This window comes from Salvelinus alpinus, chromosome 19 (assembly GCF_045679555.1).
Source record: "Salvelinus alpinus chromosome 19, SLU_Salpinus.1, whole genome shotgun sequence".
NCBI classification, from domain to species: domain Eukaryota; kingdom Metazoa; phylum Chordata; class Actinopteri; order Salmoniformes; family Salmonidae; genus Salvelinus; species Salvelinus alpinus.
In genome coordinates this window covers 45,585,333-45,605,477 of record NC_092104.1, presented here as the reverse complement: position 1 = coordinate 45,605,477, position 20,145 = coordinate 45,585,333, and the positions used below count along the sequence as shown (strand labels likewise).

The 20,145-nt window shown below is 44.2% G+C and overlaps 1 protein-coding gene across 1 annotated transcript in view; it reads right to left on the bottom strand.

The window, feature by feature from the left end:
- Positions 1 to 20,145, bottom strand: part of LOC139545718 (netrin-G2-like) — a 60,387-nt gene that overhangs the window by 32,365 nt on the left and 7,877 nt on the right. Inside the window, exon 3 of the mRNA XM_071353783.1 lies at positions 19,096 to 19,739. Coding sequence (XP_071209884.1) covers positions 19,096 to 19,739 — 644 coding nt within the window. The remainder of the gene's footprint in view (positions 1 to 19,095; positions 19,740 to 20,145) is intronic.

Genomic DNA, 20,145 nt, shown 5'->3' with positions numbered 1-20,145 from the left:
ACAAATAAAAACTGTGCTTATCCTGATATCCTCCCGTAACGTTGCCTCTTACTTAAGCTACCTAGAGGATAGAGTTTGACGGTAAACTATAACGATAAAAGACCTAAAATTAGCACTAACCTGCTGAGTGACAATGCAAAGCTAGTCAAATGATCACAAGTTTTCTAATAAATTGACACACTAGAAGCGTACAGTTTTAAAAGAGCTGTTTCATCTCATTGGGTAATGAGGATCCTACAGAAATAGACAACACTGCAGAGCAGGGGAGGGAGAGGGAACGAGGGAGGGAGGGAGGTTGAGAGCGAGGGTGGGAAGGAAGGAGGGAGGGAGGGTGCTGTTCTCCACTCATACAGAGCTTACTTCCTGAGATGACAGCAATAGTTACTCATATTCCAGCCCCCTGAAATGTTAATTTCATTAGCCGCATTAGGGTTGTCCTGTAAGTGTTGGAGTACCAGACCGCGAGCAGCGTTTTTCTATTTTCATAATTCATCTGCAACCCAAAGCAAAGTTGAGACCAACAGCGCAGAAAACATGGACGGGTTAACTCTGTTATCCTCCTAAGCCTGGACAGAGCATCATCAGTCATACAATAGGCTACTCCCCTACAGGGGAACACAGCGAGAAAAGAACTGGTGGAAAACTAGGCTTTAGAGAGAGAAAAAAATAGATGCATTTGTGAACATACAGTATCTACTATGCTGATATACTGTACATTCAGTGGGACCAGACAGTCACTCCTTAAAATGATTTCAAATTAAAGTTATGCATAGAAATAATAAAACATGCACATAATGCATTTCACATAGCTACATTGTCTAGAATGGGCCATTTCTGAAGACAAATTGTTGAGAATACTAAGGAAAAGATCAATGAGAAGAACATGTGCCTTGATGAAGAAAATAATACTGAGCAAGACCAGCAACAAAGTTCACAGGCAATATCAAGTGCTGAGTCAACATAATTCCACAAACTGTTACTACACTCCGTGCAACTGTGTTAGTATATACAGTGGGGCAAAAAAGTATTTAGTCAGCCACCAATTGTGCAAGTTCTCCCACTTAAAAAGATGAGAGGCCTGTAATTTTCATCATAGGTACACTTCAACTATGACAGACAAAATGAGAAACAAAAATCCAGAAAATCAAATTGTAGGATTTTTAATGAATTTATTTGCAAATTATGGTGGAAAATAAGTATTTGGTCAATAACAAAAGTTTCTCAATACTTTGTTATATACCCTTTGTTGGCAATGACAGAGGTCAAACGTTTTCTGTAAGTCTTCACAAGGTTTTCACACACTGTTGCTGGTATTTTGGCCCATTCCTCCATGCAGATCTCCTCTAGAGCAGTGATGTTTTGGGGCTGTTGCTGGGCAACACGGACTTTCAACTCCCTCCAAAGATTTTCTATGGGGTTGAGATCTGGAGACTGGCTAGGCCACTCCAGGACCTAGAAATGCTTCTTACGAAGCCACTCCTTTGTTGCCCGGGCGGTGTGTTTGGGATCATTGTCATGCTGAAAGACCCAGCCACGTTTCATCTTCAATGCCTTTGCTGATGGAAGGAGGTTTTCACTCAAAATCTCACGATACATGGCCCCATTCATTCTTTCCTTTACACGGATCAGTCGTCCTGGTCCCTTTGCAGAAAAACAGCCCCAAAGCATGATGTTTCCACCCCCACGCTTCACAGTAGGTATGGTGTTCTTTGGATGCAACTCAGCAATCTTTGTCCTCCAAACACGACGAGTTACCAAAAAGTTATATTTTGGTTTCATCTGACCATATGACATTCTCCCAATCTTCTTCTGGATCATCCAAATGCTCTCTAGCAAACTTCAGACGGGCCTGGACATGTACTGGCTTAAGCAGGGGGACACGTCTGGCACTACAGGATTTGAGTCCCTGGCGGCGTAGTGTGTTACTGATGGTAGGCTTTGTTACTTTGTTCCCAGCTCTCTGCAGGTCATTCACTAGGTCCCCCCGTGTGGTTCTGGGATTTTTGCTCAATGTTCTTGTGATCATTTTGGCCCCATGGGGTGAGATCTTGCGTGGAGCCCCAGATCGAGGGAGATTATCAGTGGTCTTGTATGTCTTCCATTTCCTAATAATTGCTCCCACAGTTGATTTCTTCAAACCAAGCTGCTTACCTATTGCAGATTCAGTCTTCCCAGCTTGGTGCAGGTCTACAATTTTGGTTCTGGTGTCCTTTGACAGCTCTTTGGTCTTGGCCATAGTGGAGTTTGGAGTGTGACTGTTTGAGGTTGTGGACAGGTGTCTTTTATACTGATAACGAGTTCAAACAGGTGCCATTATTACAGGTAACGAGTGGAGGACAGAGGAGCCTCATAAAGAAGAAGTTACAGGTCTGTGAGAGCCAGAAATCTTGCTTGTTTGTAGGTGACCAAATACTTATTTTCCTCCATCATTTGCAAATAAATTCATTAAAAATCCTACAATGTGATTTTCTGGATTTCTTTTCTCATTTTGTCTGTCATAGTTGAAGTGTACCTATGATGAAAATTACAGGCCTCTCTCATCTTTAAGTGGGAGAACTTGCACAATTGGTGGCTGACTAAATACTTTTTTGCCCCACTGTACATCATTGACAGAAACAACTTTAATTGTTGCATCTCGTCGTGTTGTTGTCCTATGGCTAGCTAGCCAAAATTGTCCCTTTCCTAAATTATCACAATCTCCATCCATGGCTTTGGACTTGTGGTTTTACTTAATTTTTCGTACTGGCCAATAATTATAACGGTCATTCTGTTCCATCCATAAATTCATACATTGTGCCCCGGTATGTTCAGTATGTAGCTAGATGTAATTTTAACTAGCTAACATTGCCAATAAAAGTGAAGTTAGGCTAGCTAGCAAGCAAGTGTTTCAGCCAGATAGCCTAGGACACAAAAAAAAAAAATGTACTCGAAAAATGTCAGATATCTTTACCTCTATGGGATCGGTGTCCCTAAACCGGGACGGTAGTTGCTCAATATGCAATAATGTGACTAGAACGACATTGTAAACAGCCAATTCTGGGACATAGACATGTCTTATATTATTGTTAGTCTAACTGCAGTTTCCAATTTACAGTAGCTATTAAAATAATAAATACCATGCTATTGTTTGAGGAGAGTGCACAACAACAAAACACTTATCATGGCAACTGGCTTGATACATTCACCTCTGAAGGTAAATAATGTACTTACATTCAGTAATCTTGCTCTGATTTGTCATCCTGATGGTCCCAGAGATAAAATGAGGTGTAGTTTTGTTAGAATTTTTTTATTCAAATGTAAGAACTGGATTCTTCCATTTGACCCCACTGCTGTCTCTGGCTCCACCCCGGCCATCTAGATGTGTGAAGGTAACATATTTTCTGTAGGAAATGTCATGTATGACATTCCTGGGAGAGTGTAAACTTAACGTTTTATTACAATAGCATGGTTGTATGTTCTCTGTAGTTATGTACTCGAAAATGTATAAATTGACCAATTGATATAACATGTGATGTAGTAATGTAATTCTTCATTGGATCAGTTTGAAACTTTGCACAGACACTGCTGCCTCTTGTGGACAACATCTAAATTACACCTAAAATCCTATCAATGTTTGGCCTTTCTCTTGCATTTCAAAGATGAAAAAAAAAATTATCTTTTACCAGATCTAATGTGTTATATTCTCCTACATTAATTTAACATTTCCACAAACTTCTAAGTGTTTCCTTTCAAATGGTATCAAGAATATGCATATCCTTGCTTCGGGTCCTGAGCTACAGGCAGTTAGATTTGGGTATGTCATTTTAGATGAAAACTTGCTTGACGATGCTGTAGGTCATGTACCCGCTTGTTACATGTAAAATGCTTTGTGGACTTCACCGGACAGAGGTTGCTCCGTGGTTTTGTGAGGAAACAAAGGTGTGGTTGAATTTCTTCTGCCACTGTGTCTTCTTATTGTCTTGGCCTTAGGCCTATATATCACAATTGCAAGGCATATGAACTAACAGGTTATAGAGCAAACAACGCAATTAATATGGCAATATGGCTTTTTTTCTGGCTTGGCTTCCCCAGTGATTTTACCCATGCACCACTACTGGGGATTTTATTGCTCAATCTAAGTCATGCTGATAAAAATAAAATATATATATATATCCAAAAAGCCTAACGGACATATGCTTAAAACTCATTCACCTTTGACAGACTTCAAGAACTGTAAATTATCGAGATATCAAAGTGTCACCCATAGAGATCCAATTAAATGAATGAAGTATTCTAATTCTATGGTGTCACCAACAAAAACGTAAACAATAAACCAATAGCAAATACAGCATATGGCATTCACGTTTCACTTCATGCAAATAGCACTTTTCGGTAGTGCTCAAAGCATGCCATTCCATCATTTTTGGATTATGTTCAGGGAAACATTGAGACTAATCTATATTTCCAAGACTAATCTATATTTCTTGTAGATCAAGGGGTATTTCATTAATTGGAATGGCTGGAAATTTGACAGACTTTATTTTTATATATATAACCTAATCGTTTTATCTGTATTGAAGTGGAAAGAAATGGGTTAGAAGCCTATACAACCATAGCCGCGGGAAGTAAATGTGCTGAGGGTGCTGCAGCACCCCTTGAAAAATGTGAATTAAAAAAATATGTCTCTCGTTTCAGGACATAGGTGTATGTCGCACGTCACTACTTTACAGGAGTGGCATTTGAACGTAAACATGTATTTTTTATCAACATGCATTTTTTGGGCAGAAATGCCTTCTGGAACATGTGAACTTTCATGTGTCTTAATAACAAACTTGTATTCTATCCATAAATAGGTGTAGAATTTTTTAATTACGAGCCTAGTTGGTTTAGCCACGGAAAAAGCCAGGAACCTTCCGCTAGCCATGAGTTTGGATTGGTCTGCCATGTAGCGTGCTTCTGTCAATAACGTGAGCTGTTCAGTATGTGTTGACAGTCCTTTCATCCATGTATACGAGTAAGAGTCTAGCTACATTTTGTGATACGTTTCTAATTTTGTCAGAAAGTTGTTCATTTTTATTTCAAGTGAAAGCGTACTGTTAGTTAGCTAGAAAATGCTAGCTTTCTGGCTCGATAACGTTACATGTATGATCTGTGTAGTAATATTATTCTTTTTTTTCAATTTAAAGTTTTATTAAGTTTTCAAACAACCAACCAAACACATTCCACATTCACAGATGTGACAGACTTAAAAAAAAAATAATAATAATAATAATAATAAAAAATAAAAAATAAATGTTATATGTATATATATACATATATACATACCTACATATACATACATACACACATACACACAAATAATAATTATAACAAAATTTAAAATGTAGAACTTGCAGCAGCACTATCAAGGTTCTTATTTGCTATTTCCAGCCTTAGCTGAGATGACGAGCCAATGATTAGTTTTTAGATTTTACAGCACCTTACACAACACGCATCTGCTCACCTCCCCGATCCCCCCATTCACTCTGTCCAATTTGAGATATAGTGGAGTAGTGGAGACCAGAGTCTATCAAACTTGGGCTGTCTCTTGTGGAGGTCATAAGTGAGCTTTTCAAGAGGGAGAAAGTCAACAATCTGGTCAATCCACATTTTAAATGTAGGAGAGGTACTAGAGGCCCACAATAGAAGGATACATTTCTTAGCAAAGTATGTAATGGTCATGAGCAAATTTTCTCTGTCAGGATCAAGAACAAAGTCCTGCTGGGCATTAAGAAGATAGAGACACGGGGTCATATCAAACTGTACATCTAGTATTTTCTGTGCAGCAGTATGTATAGATTGCCAAAATCTGGCAATCTCTCTACAGCTCCAAAATACATGCATATAGGTTCCACTTTCAGAGGTACATCTTTTACAGTTAGGAGAAATGTCTGTTTTCATTTTATGGAGTCTCAAGGGAGTGTAATAAAATTTGTACAAAAATTTGTAATTCGATTCTTTCATTTTTACATTAGTAGAGGAGCAGTATACCCTGTCGCAAACCTCCGCCCATAACTCATCACTGATAGTCAGACCAAGGTCCTTTTCCCAGATTATTTTCAAAGGAGTAAAGGAGGAGCCTCCTTTCTCAGAAAGGAGTCTATAGATATAGGATATTTTGCCTTTAATGGATTGTGCTGTGACAAGAAGGGTTTCAACTTCGTTCAACTGAGTTCTAAACCTCCTCTTGGAAGTAAATGAGGAGATGACATGTCTAATTTGAAGATATTTTAAAAAATGGGATCTTGGCACATTGAATTCACTGCAGAGCTCTTGAAAGGATTTCAGTGTAGTGGTCTTCTGATGAAATAGGTCTGAAAAGGTCCTGATTCCTAGAGTATGCCAAAGATTAAAGTTGGCATCCCTCTGGGCTTTTGGCAAGTCTGGGTTGCCTACTATAGGCGAGTGAGAGCATATTTGGGAGGAGATGCCCAGGTATTTCTTACAGTCCCTCCACGCTAGTAGGGTGCTGTAAATCACAAATGTTTTGGCTATGTTGCCCACTTCACTAAAGTTATTAATGAATATAGTTGAGCTTAGTGGCAATGAACCACAGGATTGGGCTTCTATCTGGATCCACGTTGACTCTTGTCTGTTTGTGATCCATGTTAGCATGTTGCGGATTTGGGCAGACCAGTAGTACAATTGAAGGGAGGGAAGGGCAAGACCGCCCTTAGATTCAGGTTTCGATAGAGTGGAGAGCTTGATCCTAGGTTTTTTATTGCCCCATATAAATTTGGTGATGCTTTGGTTAATTGTTTTGAAAAAGGAAGCTGGGAGATAGCATGGGAGCATCTGAAATAAATAGTTCAGTCTAGGGAGGATGTTCATACGGATTACATTAATTCTTCCTACTAAGCTAATTGGGAGGGAGATCCAGGTTTGGAGGTTGTTTTTGATTCGATCCAGGAGTGGAAGATAATTCTCCTTGAAAAGCCTATTCAGATCTGGTGTTATGAATATCCCAAGGTATTGAAACCCCTGTGTCTTCCATTGGAATGGGCATAGTGTCTTCATAGAACTGGTGAGTGTAATATTGAGAGGGCAGACAGTGGATTTGTTAAAATTGATCTTATAACCTGAAAACGTGCCATACTGAGCAATTGTGTCTAAAATGGGAGGAAGGGATTTCTCAGGGTTGGATATGTAGAGCAAGACATCATCCGCGTAAAGCGAAATCTTGTGCTGCAGGCCGCCTGCAGGAACACCTGTAATACTTGAATTGCTCCTTATCAACTCTGCCAGAGGCTCCGCCCCCAACAAGTAGAGCAGGGGGGATAGCGAGCACCCTTGTCTTGTGCCCCGTCCCAAAGGGAATCTGTCAGAGTTCAGTCCGTTAGTAGTCACCATGGCATTTGGATGAGAGTATAGTGATTTGATCCATTTAATAAAGTTTGGGCCCATATTGAACTTTTCTAAGACTGAGAACAAAAAGCTCCACTCCATCCTGTCGAACGCCTTCTCAGCATCCAGTGAAGCCAGCAGGACAGGGGTCTTCTGTGCGTTTACTTGATCAATAATATCAAAAAGACGGCGAATGTTATCAGAAGAGTATCTGTCTCTAATAAATCCAGTTTGGTCCGCTTTTATTATTTTGGGAAGAAGAGTGTTTAGTCTTTTGGCCAGCAATTTGGTAATTATTTTGTAGTCGAAATCCAACAAGCTTATGGGCCGGAAGGAGGAGCAGGATAGGGGGTCCTTGTCTTTTTTGAGCAACACTGTAATGCGAGCTGTGCGCATTGAGTCTGGGAGAACTCCGTTTTTGCAAAAATCCTCCAGCATTGGCATGAAAATAGGGCTAAGCTGGGGCCAAAAAGCTTTGTAGAACTCTCTGGGGAATCCATCTGGGCCTGGGGACTTGTTAGGTGGCATGGAGGTAATTGCCTCCAGGATCTCCTCAGGAGTGAAGGGGGAGTTGAGATCTTCTTGGTCAGTCTCTGATAGTTTAGGTAGCGAGATTCCCTCTAGGAAGGAGTGGAGTTCTGCTTCCGTGTGTTTTCTCTCAGAGGTATATAGTTTGCAGTAAAAATCATGAAAAGTTAAATTGATCTTTTTTGGGTCATATGTGACCTCGTCCTCTGCTGTTCGGATAGCCATAATTGTACGCTCTGACTGCTCTTTTTTTAATTGATAAGCAAGCAATCTACTAGGCCTATTGCTATACTCATGGTATTTCTGTTTAGTAAAGAAAACTTTTTTTTTAATCTCCCGAGTATAGTCCAAATTCAGCTTGGCTTTGGCTGCTTTAAGTTGACTCCAGGAGGTGCTGTCTGTGGATTGTTTATGTACTTTTTCACAGCGTTCCAGCTCCCTCTCCAGATCTAGCCTGTGTGCTTCCATTGCTTTTTTCTTAGAGGAAGCATATGCAAGTAGATGACCTCTTAGTGTGGCTTTAGCAGCGTCCCACATTGTGGCCGGAGAAACAGGAGAATCTTTGTTGTCTTGTGTGTAGTTGTCTATCCATGTAGTTACCAATGTATGGAATGCTTCGTTTGATAGCATGGAGGTGTTGAATTTCCAGCTCTTTGACCTCGGGATGTTTTTGCAGAGGTCAAAGCGGAGGTGGACAAAGGCGTGATCCGAAAGCGCTATGGGTCCGATTCTACACGTGGCTGAATTTATGAAACTCTTTGGGATAAAAATGTAATCTATACGGGAGTAGGTGTTATGGACATTAGAGTAGTATGTATAGTCCATAGATGAGCTATTAGTCTCTCTCCAGATATCTATCAGTCCCATCTCTTTAGTAAGAGAGTTCAACATCTTTGCAGATCTAGGATTTGTGGTGGGGACTTGAGATGATTTGTCTAGGGTTGGGTTCAGGGTACAATTAAAATCTCCGGCCAACACTCCAAAGGAAACACAATGCTCATTGAACAGGGTTATCATTTTCGACATAAAAGCAGGAGTATCTGTGTTAGGGGCGTATATGTTTAAGAGAGTAATTGGTTGCCCATACAGTGACCCAGTTATCAAAATAAATCTCCCCTCCGGATCAGATATGTTTTTGTCAATTATGAATGGAACATTCTTATGGATAAGTATGGCTGTGCCTCTACTGTTGGATTTGAAAGATGAGAAATACACCTGTCCCACCCAAGCTCTGCGGAGTTTGGCATGTTCAGCATCACAGAGGTGTGTCTCTTGCAATAGCGCGATGTCTGCTTTTTCCTTTTTTAGAGCACATAGTATCTTTTTCCGTTTTATTGCATGACCTAGACCATGGCAGTTCCATGTCAATAGATTTAAGGTACTAGTCATCGTCATCGAACAGTAATCGAACTTTAGTGCAAGTCATCTCTGGGTAAAGGTGGATAGTAGTTACAGCTGCGTTCACATAAAAGGAAAATAAATGGTTTACATAAAATAACAGTCTCTGAACACCCCAGCCGAGTTCCCAAACAACTCGACATATCCCGTTGGATCTATTACCTCCCCGCTCAGTCACAATTCTGTGTTCCAACAACAACAACAAAAAAACCGGGAACAGTTAGCAACGCACAACGTCTCCCCCTCCCCACCAAAGAAATGCCTCATCCTCTCCGCCCCGCATTGGGTAAATGACAACGTAGCCCCCGTCCAGACCACATTAAAAATGGGAGAAAATAAAATCAATAGCCCAGCCTACATATAGTAGGCCTAGGTTATAATATGGAGCCTATCCCTCTCAGCTAAAGGAACATAAATATAGATTAGACGGCTATAATGACATTTAGCAGGGCGGGTGGGTCTTTGGATATCGGCTATATGTTGTCTTACCTCCTTTAGTAATAATAGTAATCGCATTTAGTCATTGGTCCATTTCTCATTGACCGGGGTTGTCTTTCAAAAAACGTTTTGCCTCTTCGGGAGTTTTGAAGTGTCGCAGGGCTCCTTGGTAAAGAATCCTGAGCTCGTTTGGGTATTTGAATCCCCTAAAGATGCCTCGGTCAATGGAGCATTTCTTCACCTCGTCAAACTCTCGGCGCTTTCGGCGTATTCCAGCTGACAGGTCCTGGAGTAAGATGAGTTTGGCGTTTCCCACTGTAATGGTGTTGGTTTTCGCCGCCTGTAGGACTCGTTCCTTGTCGGTGAATCTCAAGAAACGTATGGTGATTGGGCGCGGTGGTTGTCTGGCTGCTGGTGGGGGTCTGTCGGTGGACAGGTGGAGCCACTCGGGAAGTTTGTCTTGCAGGTAGCGGATCAGTGGCATGTTTCCCTCTTCTTTTTCGCCCAGATTTAATAGAACACAATTATTCCTTCGCCCCCTGTTTTCCAGGTCCTCTGTTTTCTCTTCCAGCTGCTCTATTTTTTTTTTAGCATATGCTATTGTTTCCATGGCGTCTGTCAATAAGTTTTCCGTGGATAGGATTCGCCCCTCTGCCTCGTCCAGGCGCCCCGCGTTTATGGTTATCTTGTTGTTTATGTCAGGCAAAGCATTTTCCAGGATTGTCACCTTGCCCCCTATCGCACTGAGCTGAGCGTTAATGGCATCTAGTTTAGTGTTGAGTTCTGTACGTTGGGATCTCAGCTCAGAAAAGATGTCTTCGACAGAGTGCGAGGTTGGCCTTCGTTGGGCCTCGGGGGGGAACGGGTCCTCTTGCTCCTGGCTAATGGCGCTAGCTTTTTCTGAAGCTAGCTGCTTCTTGGAGGCTTTTTCCGTCGCTAGTGCTCGAGTCCGGGTAAAAATGTCACCTGTAGTGTCGCCTTTTGTAGCCGCCATGACTTTTTGACTAAAGCTAAATGAGTTTAAACTTGAAGTGGAGGTAAGATTAGGAATTGGAAACTACTTGTGCGGAGCTCCTAGTTCATGCGGCCATCTCGTTCAGGGGTCACGTGATCCCCAGTAATATTATTCTAATCAGAAATCCATTTGCATTGCTAGTTATAGCTGTCACGATCGTCGTTCGGTGAAAGAGAGAGCGTGATATAGATACATCTTCTATTTATTTGAGAAGATGAAACAAACACTAATACAAACTAAACAAAAACAACAAACGACCGTGAAGCTACAAACGAAAGTGCAGACACAAGCTACTAACGTCAAACATAGACAATTACCCACAACCTACCTAATGCCTATGGCTGCCTAAATATGGCTCTCAATCGGAGACAACGATAGACAGCTGTCTCTAATTGAGAACCAATTCAGGCAACCATAGACTTACATAAACACCTACACTGAACACAACCCCACGAACTCTACAAAACCCCCTAGACAATACACACACCCTAGACTAGAACAAAAACACACAAACATCCCCCATGTCACACCCTGACCTAACTAAAATAATAAAGAAACGTCCCCCCCCCGGGACGTGGACCCCACTCCACCATAGTCAATACCTGCTTTGGTGGCGCCTCTGGAACGGCGACCCTTGCAGCGAGTCCCGGACTGAAGACCATCCCAGAGGGCGGCTCATGACTGGGGGGCGGCTCATGACTGGCGGGCGGCTCCTGAGTGGCGGGCGGCTCCTGAGTGGCGGGCGGCTCTGGCTGCGCCTGACTGGCGGGCGGCTCTGGCTGCGCCTGACTGGCGGGCGGCTCTGGCTGCGCCTGACTGGCGGGCGGCTCTGGCTGCGCCTGACTGGCGGGCGGCTCTGGCTGCTCCTGACTGGCGGGCGGCTCTGGCTGCTCCTGACTGGCGGGCGGCTCTGGCTTTTCCTGACTGGCGGGCGGCTCTGGCGGCTCCTGACTGGCGGGCGGCTCTGGCGGCTCCTGACTGGCGGGCGGCTCTGGCGGCTCCTGACTGGCGGGCGGCTCTCCTGACTGGCGGGCGGCTCCTGACTGGCGGGCGGCTCTGGCGGCTCCTGACTGACGGGCGGCTCTGAAGGCCCTTTACAGACGGGCGGCTCTGAAGGCTCAGGACAGACGGACGGCTCTGAAGGCTCAGGGCAGACGGACGGCTCAGACGGCGCTGGGCAGACGGACGGCTCAGACGGCGCTGGGCAGACGGACGGCTCAGACGGCGCTGGGCAGACGGACGGCTCAGACGGCGCTGGGCAGACGGACGGCTCAGACGGCGCTGGGCAGACGGACGGCTCAGACGGCGCTGGGCAGGCGGGCGGCTCAGACGGCGCTGGGCAGGCGGGCGGCTCAGACGGCGCTGGGCAGGCGGGCGGCTCAGACGGCGCTGGGCAGGCGGGCGGCTCAGACGGCGCTGGGCAGGCGGGCGGCTCAGACGGCGCTGGGCAGGCGGGCGGCTCAGACTGCTCTGGGCAGGCGGGCGGCTCAGACGGCTCTGGGCAGGCGGGCGGCTCAGACGGCTCTGGGCAGGCGGGCGGCTCAGACGGCTCTGGGCAGGCGGGCTGCTCAGATGGCTCTGGGCAGGCGGGCTGCTCAGACGGCTCTGGGCAGGCGGGCTGCTCAGATGGCTCTGGGCAGACGGCAGACTCTGGCCGGCTGAGGCGCACAGCAGGCCTGGTGCGTGGTGCCGGAACTGGTGGTACCGGGCTAAGGACACGCACCTCAAGGCTAGTGCGGGGAGCAGCAACAGGGCGCACAGGAGGCTTGATGCGTGGTGCCGGAACTGGTGGTACTGGGCTGGGGTGGGGAGGTGGCGCCGGATATACCGGACCGTGCAGGCGTACTGGCTCCCTTGAGCACCGAGCCTGCCCAACCTTACCTGGTTGAATGCTCCCCGTAGCCCGACCAGTGCGGGGAGGTGGAATAACCCGCACTGGGCTGTGTTGGCGAACCGGGGACACCATGCGTAAGGCTGGTGCCATGTATACCGGCCCGAGGAGACGCACTGGAGACCAGACGCGTTGAGCCGGCTTCATGGCACCTGGCTCAATGCCCAATCTAGCCCAATGCCCAATCTAGCCCGGCCGATACGAGGAGCTGGAATGTACCGCACCGGGCTATGCACACGTACAGGAGACACCGTGCGCTCTACCGCATAACACGGTGTCTGCCCGTACTCTCGCTCTCCACGGTAAGCACGGGGAGTTGGCGCAGGTCTCCTACCTGACTTCGCCACACTCCGTTGTAGCCCCCCCCAACCAAGACATTTTTGGGCTTGACTCTCAGGCTTCCAGCCTCGTTTCCGTGCTGCCTCCTCATACCACCTCCTCTCGGCTTTAGCTGCCTCCAGCTCTTCACGAGGGAGGCGATATTCTCCCGGTTGTGCCCAAGGTCCCTTACCGTCCAGTATTTCTTCCCAAGTCCATGAATCCTGTGTTCGCTGCTCCTGCTGCTGCTTATCACGCTGCTTGGTCCTTTTGTGGTGGGTAATTCTGTCACGATCGTCGTTCGGTGAAAGAGAGGACCAAGGCGCAGCGTGATATAGATACATCTTCTATTTACTTGAGAAGATGAAACGAACACTAATACAAACTAAACAAAAACAACAAACGACCGTGAAGCTACAAACGAAAGTGCAGACACAAGCTACTAACGTCAAACATAGAGAATTACCCACAACCTACCTAATGCCTATGGCTGCCTAAATATGGCTCTCAATCAGAGACAACGATAGACAGCTGTCTCTAATTGAGAACCAATTCAGGCAACCATAGACTTACATAAACACCTACACTGAACACAACCCCATGAACTCTACAAAACCCCCTAGACAATACACACCCTAGACTAGAACAAAAACACACAAACATCCCCCATGTCACACCCTGACCTAACTAAAATAATAAAGAAAACAAAGATAACTAAGGCCAGGGCGTGACAATAGCCTAATCTTAGCTAGCTAACATTGAACATAGTTTGTTAGCTTTAGCTACCTGCAGATTCATACTACAGCTATGACAATGTTTATATTAGTAGTAGTGTGAGTTGGGATTGTTCCAGTTCATTGTTTAACTAGCTAGCTACATGTCTAAACAAAAGACTCCACTTCGGCCGGACAATAGTGACCCATCCACTAAGCTAGATGTGGCTGAGGGGTGGTTATAGCATTTCCTTCACATGACCCATCGATTAAGACAAGTGTGTCGCGTAAGCGTCATCTAATAATGTAACCACTTCACTGTACCATTTACACCTTCTGTATCCTGTGCATGTGACAAATAAACCTAGATTTTATTTGATATAGCGTGTGTTTACCACATGGCCTCACGTGAATGCTTAAAGAGATGGGAGTAGACAAAGAGCTCTCCAGTAGGTGTACTAAAACATTCAAGGCCCGTTTTCTCAAAAGTGGGGTTTACACGTTTATCATCTTTCAAAGCAGAATTACTTTCCCATTGTTCCTCAACTGCAGCGTATGATATACCATTTTCTAGCTCTGAGTCTCTACTTTTATCCAATGATAAAAACACAATTTCAAATGTTGCTACATAATACCGAATCGAGGCGGTCGGTCACATATTAATACAAATATATATTATTATTTGTTGAAAATATTTTTCACAAAAATAGTGCACTAGTCCTTTACTACTATTTGAGGACCGATATAGATATACGTAGCGTGGGCAAAAACATTTTTCAGCATCTCCACATGGTAGTTGTATAATTAAGAACAGTATCTTGCAGGATTCAATAGTTGGAATTGTAGCCCTGTCCCTTTCTCTGTGATTGTCATTCTAATGGAATCCAGAAAGAACAAAACCCTGTCTTCAAACACTTACATCAAAAAGGTGCAAAGTTATGGGAAAAGACACAAAGCATCCACATCAAATTATTATTATTTTTGGATCAAACATGGAAAACAACCACTTTTTGTGCAGTATTAATTTACCATCCTTACAAACCACTTAACGTAAATGTACATTAGTGTATTGTCATCAAGGTTAGTACTTGTAGACTTTGCATCACCATGAAGAAAAACAACGCACAATACAGTAATTGAGTACATTGAGACATCAAGTGGTTTGTGATGATGTGATCTGATAATGTGGCTCAGTTGGCCGAGCATGGCTCTTGCAATGCTAGGGTTGTGGGTTCGATTCCCACAGAAAACATATATCAAGCAAGAATTTTATATTCCACAAGTATTATTAGATGAGCTGTTCTGTACAGATAATTATCAGACAGAAGTTACAAATGCTGGTAAATACTAAAATATATTTAGTAAAAAAAAAAAAAAAAAGTAAAACACAAAAGCCTTTACTAGTCTTGTCTATATCAGTCCGCTAATACGTCTTCAGTGCGAGCAATATTTTTTGTCCTGCATCCCCCCACCTTCCACCCTCAATAAAAGAAATTACAATAAAATAAAATAAAAAATCGCAGTATCCCCACCCCCAAACTACTGTACTTCCTGCAGCTATGTACATAACCCATAAAGTAAAATGCAACATCCATTTATGGCCAGTTATGTAAACTCTAACATTGATTTATCCTGCAATAGATGTCGTTCAAATGGTAATATACATTGTCTTCTTCTAATGCCTCTTAAGGGGAAAGTAATCTAAAAGTAAGATTAGATTACTTTACTGAGTTTGGGTAATCCATAATTATGTTACTTTTTGCAATGTTGAACAGGTAACTAGTAACTGTAATGGTTTACATTTAGAAAGTAACCTACCCAACCCTGAACTCATCCACTCATTAACTGCCGAAGGACTTTGAGAAAGACCAGAAAAGGGCAGACATCCATTTCCTCCAGACAAAGTGCCACTGGTCATGTTACCTTACCCTCACCATAGCCAAGGCCCATAGCTGGATATTTGACAGACAGCTCTGATGGTGATGGTTTAAGGGCTTAGAAGCAAACTCACGAGACTCTCATGAGTTGTTTAAGTGGCCCTTTACCCCCACCCTGCAACCCTTACATTCATAACGCGTTTCCTCATACTACTGTTCTACAGCACATGACTCCGCTCTAGAAGCACGAGCTGTTCCAAAACTAGGCCAAAGCATGCATCATACACAAGCAATTGCAGACCAAAGCAAAAAAATGACAGAAAAACTGTATAGACACATACAGTAGCAACAGTGCACTAACTTCATCCCTAATCTTACTTTACCCAAGACAATAGAGCCGTGTGGAGATTATACTGAAATTGCATCATCTTAAATCTAATTTGCCCTTCTTTGCTTTCCAGAGATCTATTCAGAGTGTGCCGTGAGTTGAGTCAGTTCCGGATACACGTGTCCTTTTTACCCACTCTCTGGGATTCTCTGATCCACCCAGTCTCCTTTACAACTCAAATCCCTCCACAGTCACAGCACAGTGCAGCAACACCAGCAATGGAGTGAAGCCACTCAGAGTTCCATACTGTACACGGGCCTTAGAGGACAACGTTTGACAACTGTCTGGACACAATGGCGACTGGACTGTGTGTGGATCTGAATGTTAGGCTGGACAACTCTCTTCCAAGACTGGCGAACACATTTAACAAAGTCATGTCTGTGTTTTGTATATTACTGCATTATTAATTAACAGGCATTGTGGGATGGGGTGGTGCAAGTGTAAAGGTGGGTGGTTCTATGTCGGAGGATCGGGAGGAAAATATTGCGCTTTTTCTGCCCGTCGTATTTGTCTCTCCCACTAATCCATTCACTCGTAAGAGCTTATCTTTCTGTATAGACATTTTTTTTATTCAATTTGGACCTTTTTTTTTTTACATGGAGCTGTTTTCCAATGAGAGAGGTGGTGGCAGGAAACAGATAGGAATGAGGTTAAAGGGAGCGAGGCCAAAATGCCACTGTCAGCTCTGCCCACAGGATCCTTGTTGTGGAAAAATAAATCATGTAAGCACGCAGAAGTATTCCTCCACACTTGTATAAATCAGGTTGACCATGTGTCTCCATAGTCCCAGCCAAAGGAAATCACCTGTTCCACTCAGTTAGACTGAGATTGTGTGGAAGGATTTTCCCAATGGTTTCTGAAGAATTTGAACAGCAAAAAGTTGACCCCTGGAACCCTAACTTGAGACAGGTGAGTGAAACTTAAACTTTAGTGGAAAATGGTTCAATGTGATAAACAGTTGTTTATGTCAAGGTCCTTTTCCCCACTGTGATGGGTGCTGAGACAGGACCACAGGCAAATGAATACAGCATTAGTGGGGCCTCTGTCTGTCTGACACTGTGGTCTCTCCTGACAGCTTGACATGTCTCCTATCATTGTGTAGTAGAGGAAGGTGGGCGAGGAGGTCAGAGGGATAATGGCTATGCCAATATATTATACCCAACAACTGGAGCCATCCGTCACATCTGACACGGCTCCATCCCCAAACAAGAGAATGAGCACCAGGGTCACTCTCACCCTAATCCACCTATCAGTGACAGAACCCTATTTTCACCCCTTATTTAATTGTTTCCTGATTGTAACAATATTATTCATTTCGACATGTGTTTGTATAATACAAACCGAGGGTTTTCAAATGCCTTCTGGACACAGACAGGCTTCACACCATTATTACTTGTAATGTTCTACTTCTACTCAACTTAATCCAACCCAGCTGGTGATTATTTAGATGCTGCCGCATCAGGCTTGAGCGCATGTGGTGTACTTGTTTTTTGAGCTGACAGATTCATTTCATCCTATAGGAAAATAAAGATCCCATGTACGCTAAGAGTGACCAGAGTGAAGGTCTGAGGATGGTTTCCTTATTTTGTTCTATCCTTTTAAAAATGGTGGAAGGACAGAATGGGATAAACAGATACATCTGGTTTGCTCTCGTCCGGTGTTTCTCAAAAAAGTTTGTGCAAGTGAAGGGACATGCAAGCTACGGTCCTTCCTCCTTGGGGCCACTTCAAACTACCACTTAGAACGGACTACATCAGAGAATCTTTGCAATAGCCAAAGGAACCTGATGAGGATGTTTGTTGCTCTGACTAATGATACATCTTTCGCATTGAATGATTCAGAACTTTCTATATTCCTTCCGTATAGGGCTATAAATAGAGTGCTATCCAGTGGAAATATCAATTACCACGGCAGCCTTTGTGAACAAGCATTATCTAAATGTCCAAGCATTATCAGAAGAGTTCAGAACAAAATCCCTGAAACAAGGCTCAAATCAGATTGAATCAAAATAGGAAATTATAAAACAATTTAGCCTGCCTCTCACAAGTAGCATTGCATCTTACTCAATTCGGGGGCCTTGGCTTGTGTTGCTCTACCCGATTAGGTTTAATCACCGGTTGATTATCTGCGCTCCTCATATCAAGGGGAAATGAGCTGTGGAGAGGAAGGGGGGGAGGAAAGGGGGAGGAGGAGGGGAGGCAGAGGAGGAATGGGAGGAGGAGCAGGGGAGGTGGTGGAGGAGGCAACGGCGGCAGTTCTGTCCCTGTGCTGATAGGCCTGATGTCATTACAGAGCCCTAGGCCATTTCTCTTGGTGTTTGCAGTCCATTTATTGAGACACACACACACACATGGGCCATCAGGGAGGCCATCCCATCCCAGTCATTCAGACACTGCAAGTGCTTCCCAATACTGAGGGATGGATAAAATATCCAACAACAATTTTAAGGTAGGTATTAGCTTAACATATCTCCTCTATTCCCTGATCATTATAAACCAGTGAACATCAGTCATGGGCTCTTTACCTTATCTCCATGTGTCCATTTGACCACTCAACTCCTCTAAACCCTATCCCCAACTCCCTTTAAAAACAATTTGCTATTTGACATACAGGAATAACTATTGATTGACGGCTCGTATTACTGGAGGTTTGGGCAATGCAATGTTGCCAGGAGAGACTAATTCACTAATTTATCAATATTTATATTTGCAAAGGTTACTGAATTAAGCACTAAGATTGGATTGCTATAGAATTGACTGTCAGCAGGAAGAGAGTGACCGTTTCTTTAACAGAATCAAACCAATTTTTGTTTCAGACAACTTCCTACACAGCTCCTTATCAGAAGCTAAGATATTGGGCACTCTTTTCCCACTAATATAGAGCAGAGGAGGCTGGTGGGAGGAGCTATAGGAGGACGAACTCATTGTGATGACTGGAATGGAGTCATGTGTTTGATACTGTTCCATTAATTCCATTCCAACCATTACAATGAGCCTGTCCTCCTATAGCTCGTCCCACCAGCCTCCTCTGGTGTACAGAGTAAGATACTGTACAGTATACCATTAGGACTGTGCATTTTCTCAATTGATCACAAAATAGACTGTGACTCAAATATCTTTGTAAGAGATATTGTCCAATAAGGCAAAGAGAGGTAGGTGTGTATTTACCTGGCTGGTACCTCTATGTTGGAAATGGCATAGAAGTATTTGAGGAGGTTGTCTTTCTGGACGTAGGTTCCCCCCAGGGCCGGCCTCAGCAGCCTCAGTCTCAGGTTGGTGAAAGTGAAGAAGTCCCTCAGGCCCTTCATACTCTCCATGCGTGTGTACAGACTGTCCATGTTGAGCAGCTTGGGCCCCGTGAAGATAGTGAAGCGTGCCATCACCTCGAAGCGTAGCACCTTCTCGTTCTTGGAGCCCACCCAGCGAGAGTACTGCTCTGTGCAGATGACCCGCGTCACATTGGTGGCCGACAGGTCCTGCACCCGCTTAGCGGGCATGCCGAAGGCTTCCATGCAGTCGTCGGCGTAGAACTGGTAGGGCTGCCAGGTGCGCCCTTTGTCTAGGGACTTGTCCAGCACCATCATGGTGGGGCGGCCATACTCGAAGGTGACCTGAACGTCGTCGGTCAACTCCAGGCTCTTGTTCCAGGCCAGGGAGATGTTGGCCAGCAGGGGCTCCGGGTAGCGGCTCCATGTCACCGTCTGCCAGTAGGTGATGAGGCCGCTGCGCTCACGATCCTGCATCAGCTGGGGAGGGTGAGCCAGGTCCGGGTTGGAGGCATCACACTCGTCACTACACAGGTAGGGGTTCTCCTGAAAGAGGGAGAGGGGGGAAAGAAAACTGGTCAATGTTGGAAAACACTGTTCGTCTCCCTTCCCCATTTGAAAATAGAAAACATTTACTAGCTCATCACTTGTTAACATTCTAAATCCACACTGAGTGAGTTCTTTGTTAATATTCAGCATAGAATATATGACTTATAAGAATGACTCCCTAAAGGTTCCCACATACTCAAAGTAGGCTACACAACTGATGTTTCTAATAGTATTTCTTGGTTCTTTGCATGTCTATGCTAATGAGAAATAAGTCAGATAAAATAAAAAAGTTACATTCTCATTATCTTATATTGGCTACTAGCCCCACCAAAAAAAATACACCCAAGCAACATGAAACAACAGATTTTCCAAAACAATCTGGTCAACCTCAGGTCCCCCTGAG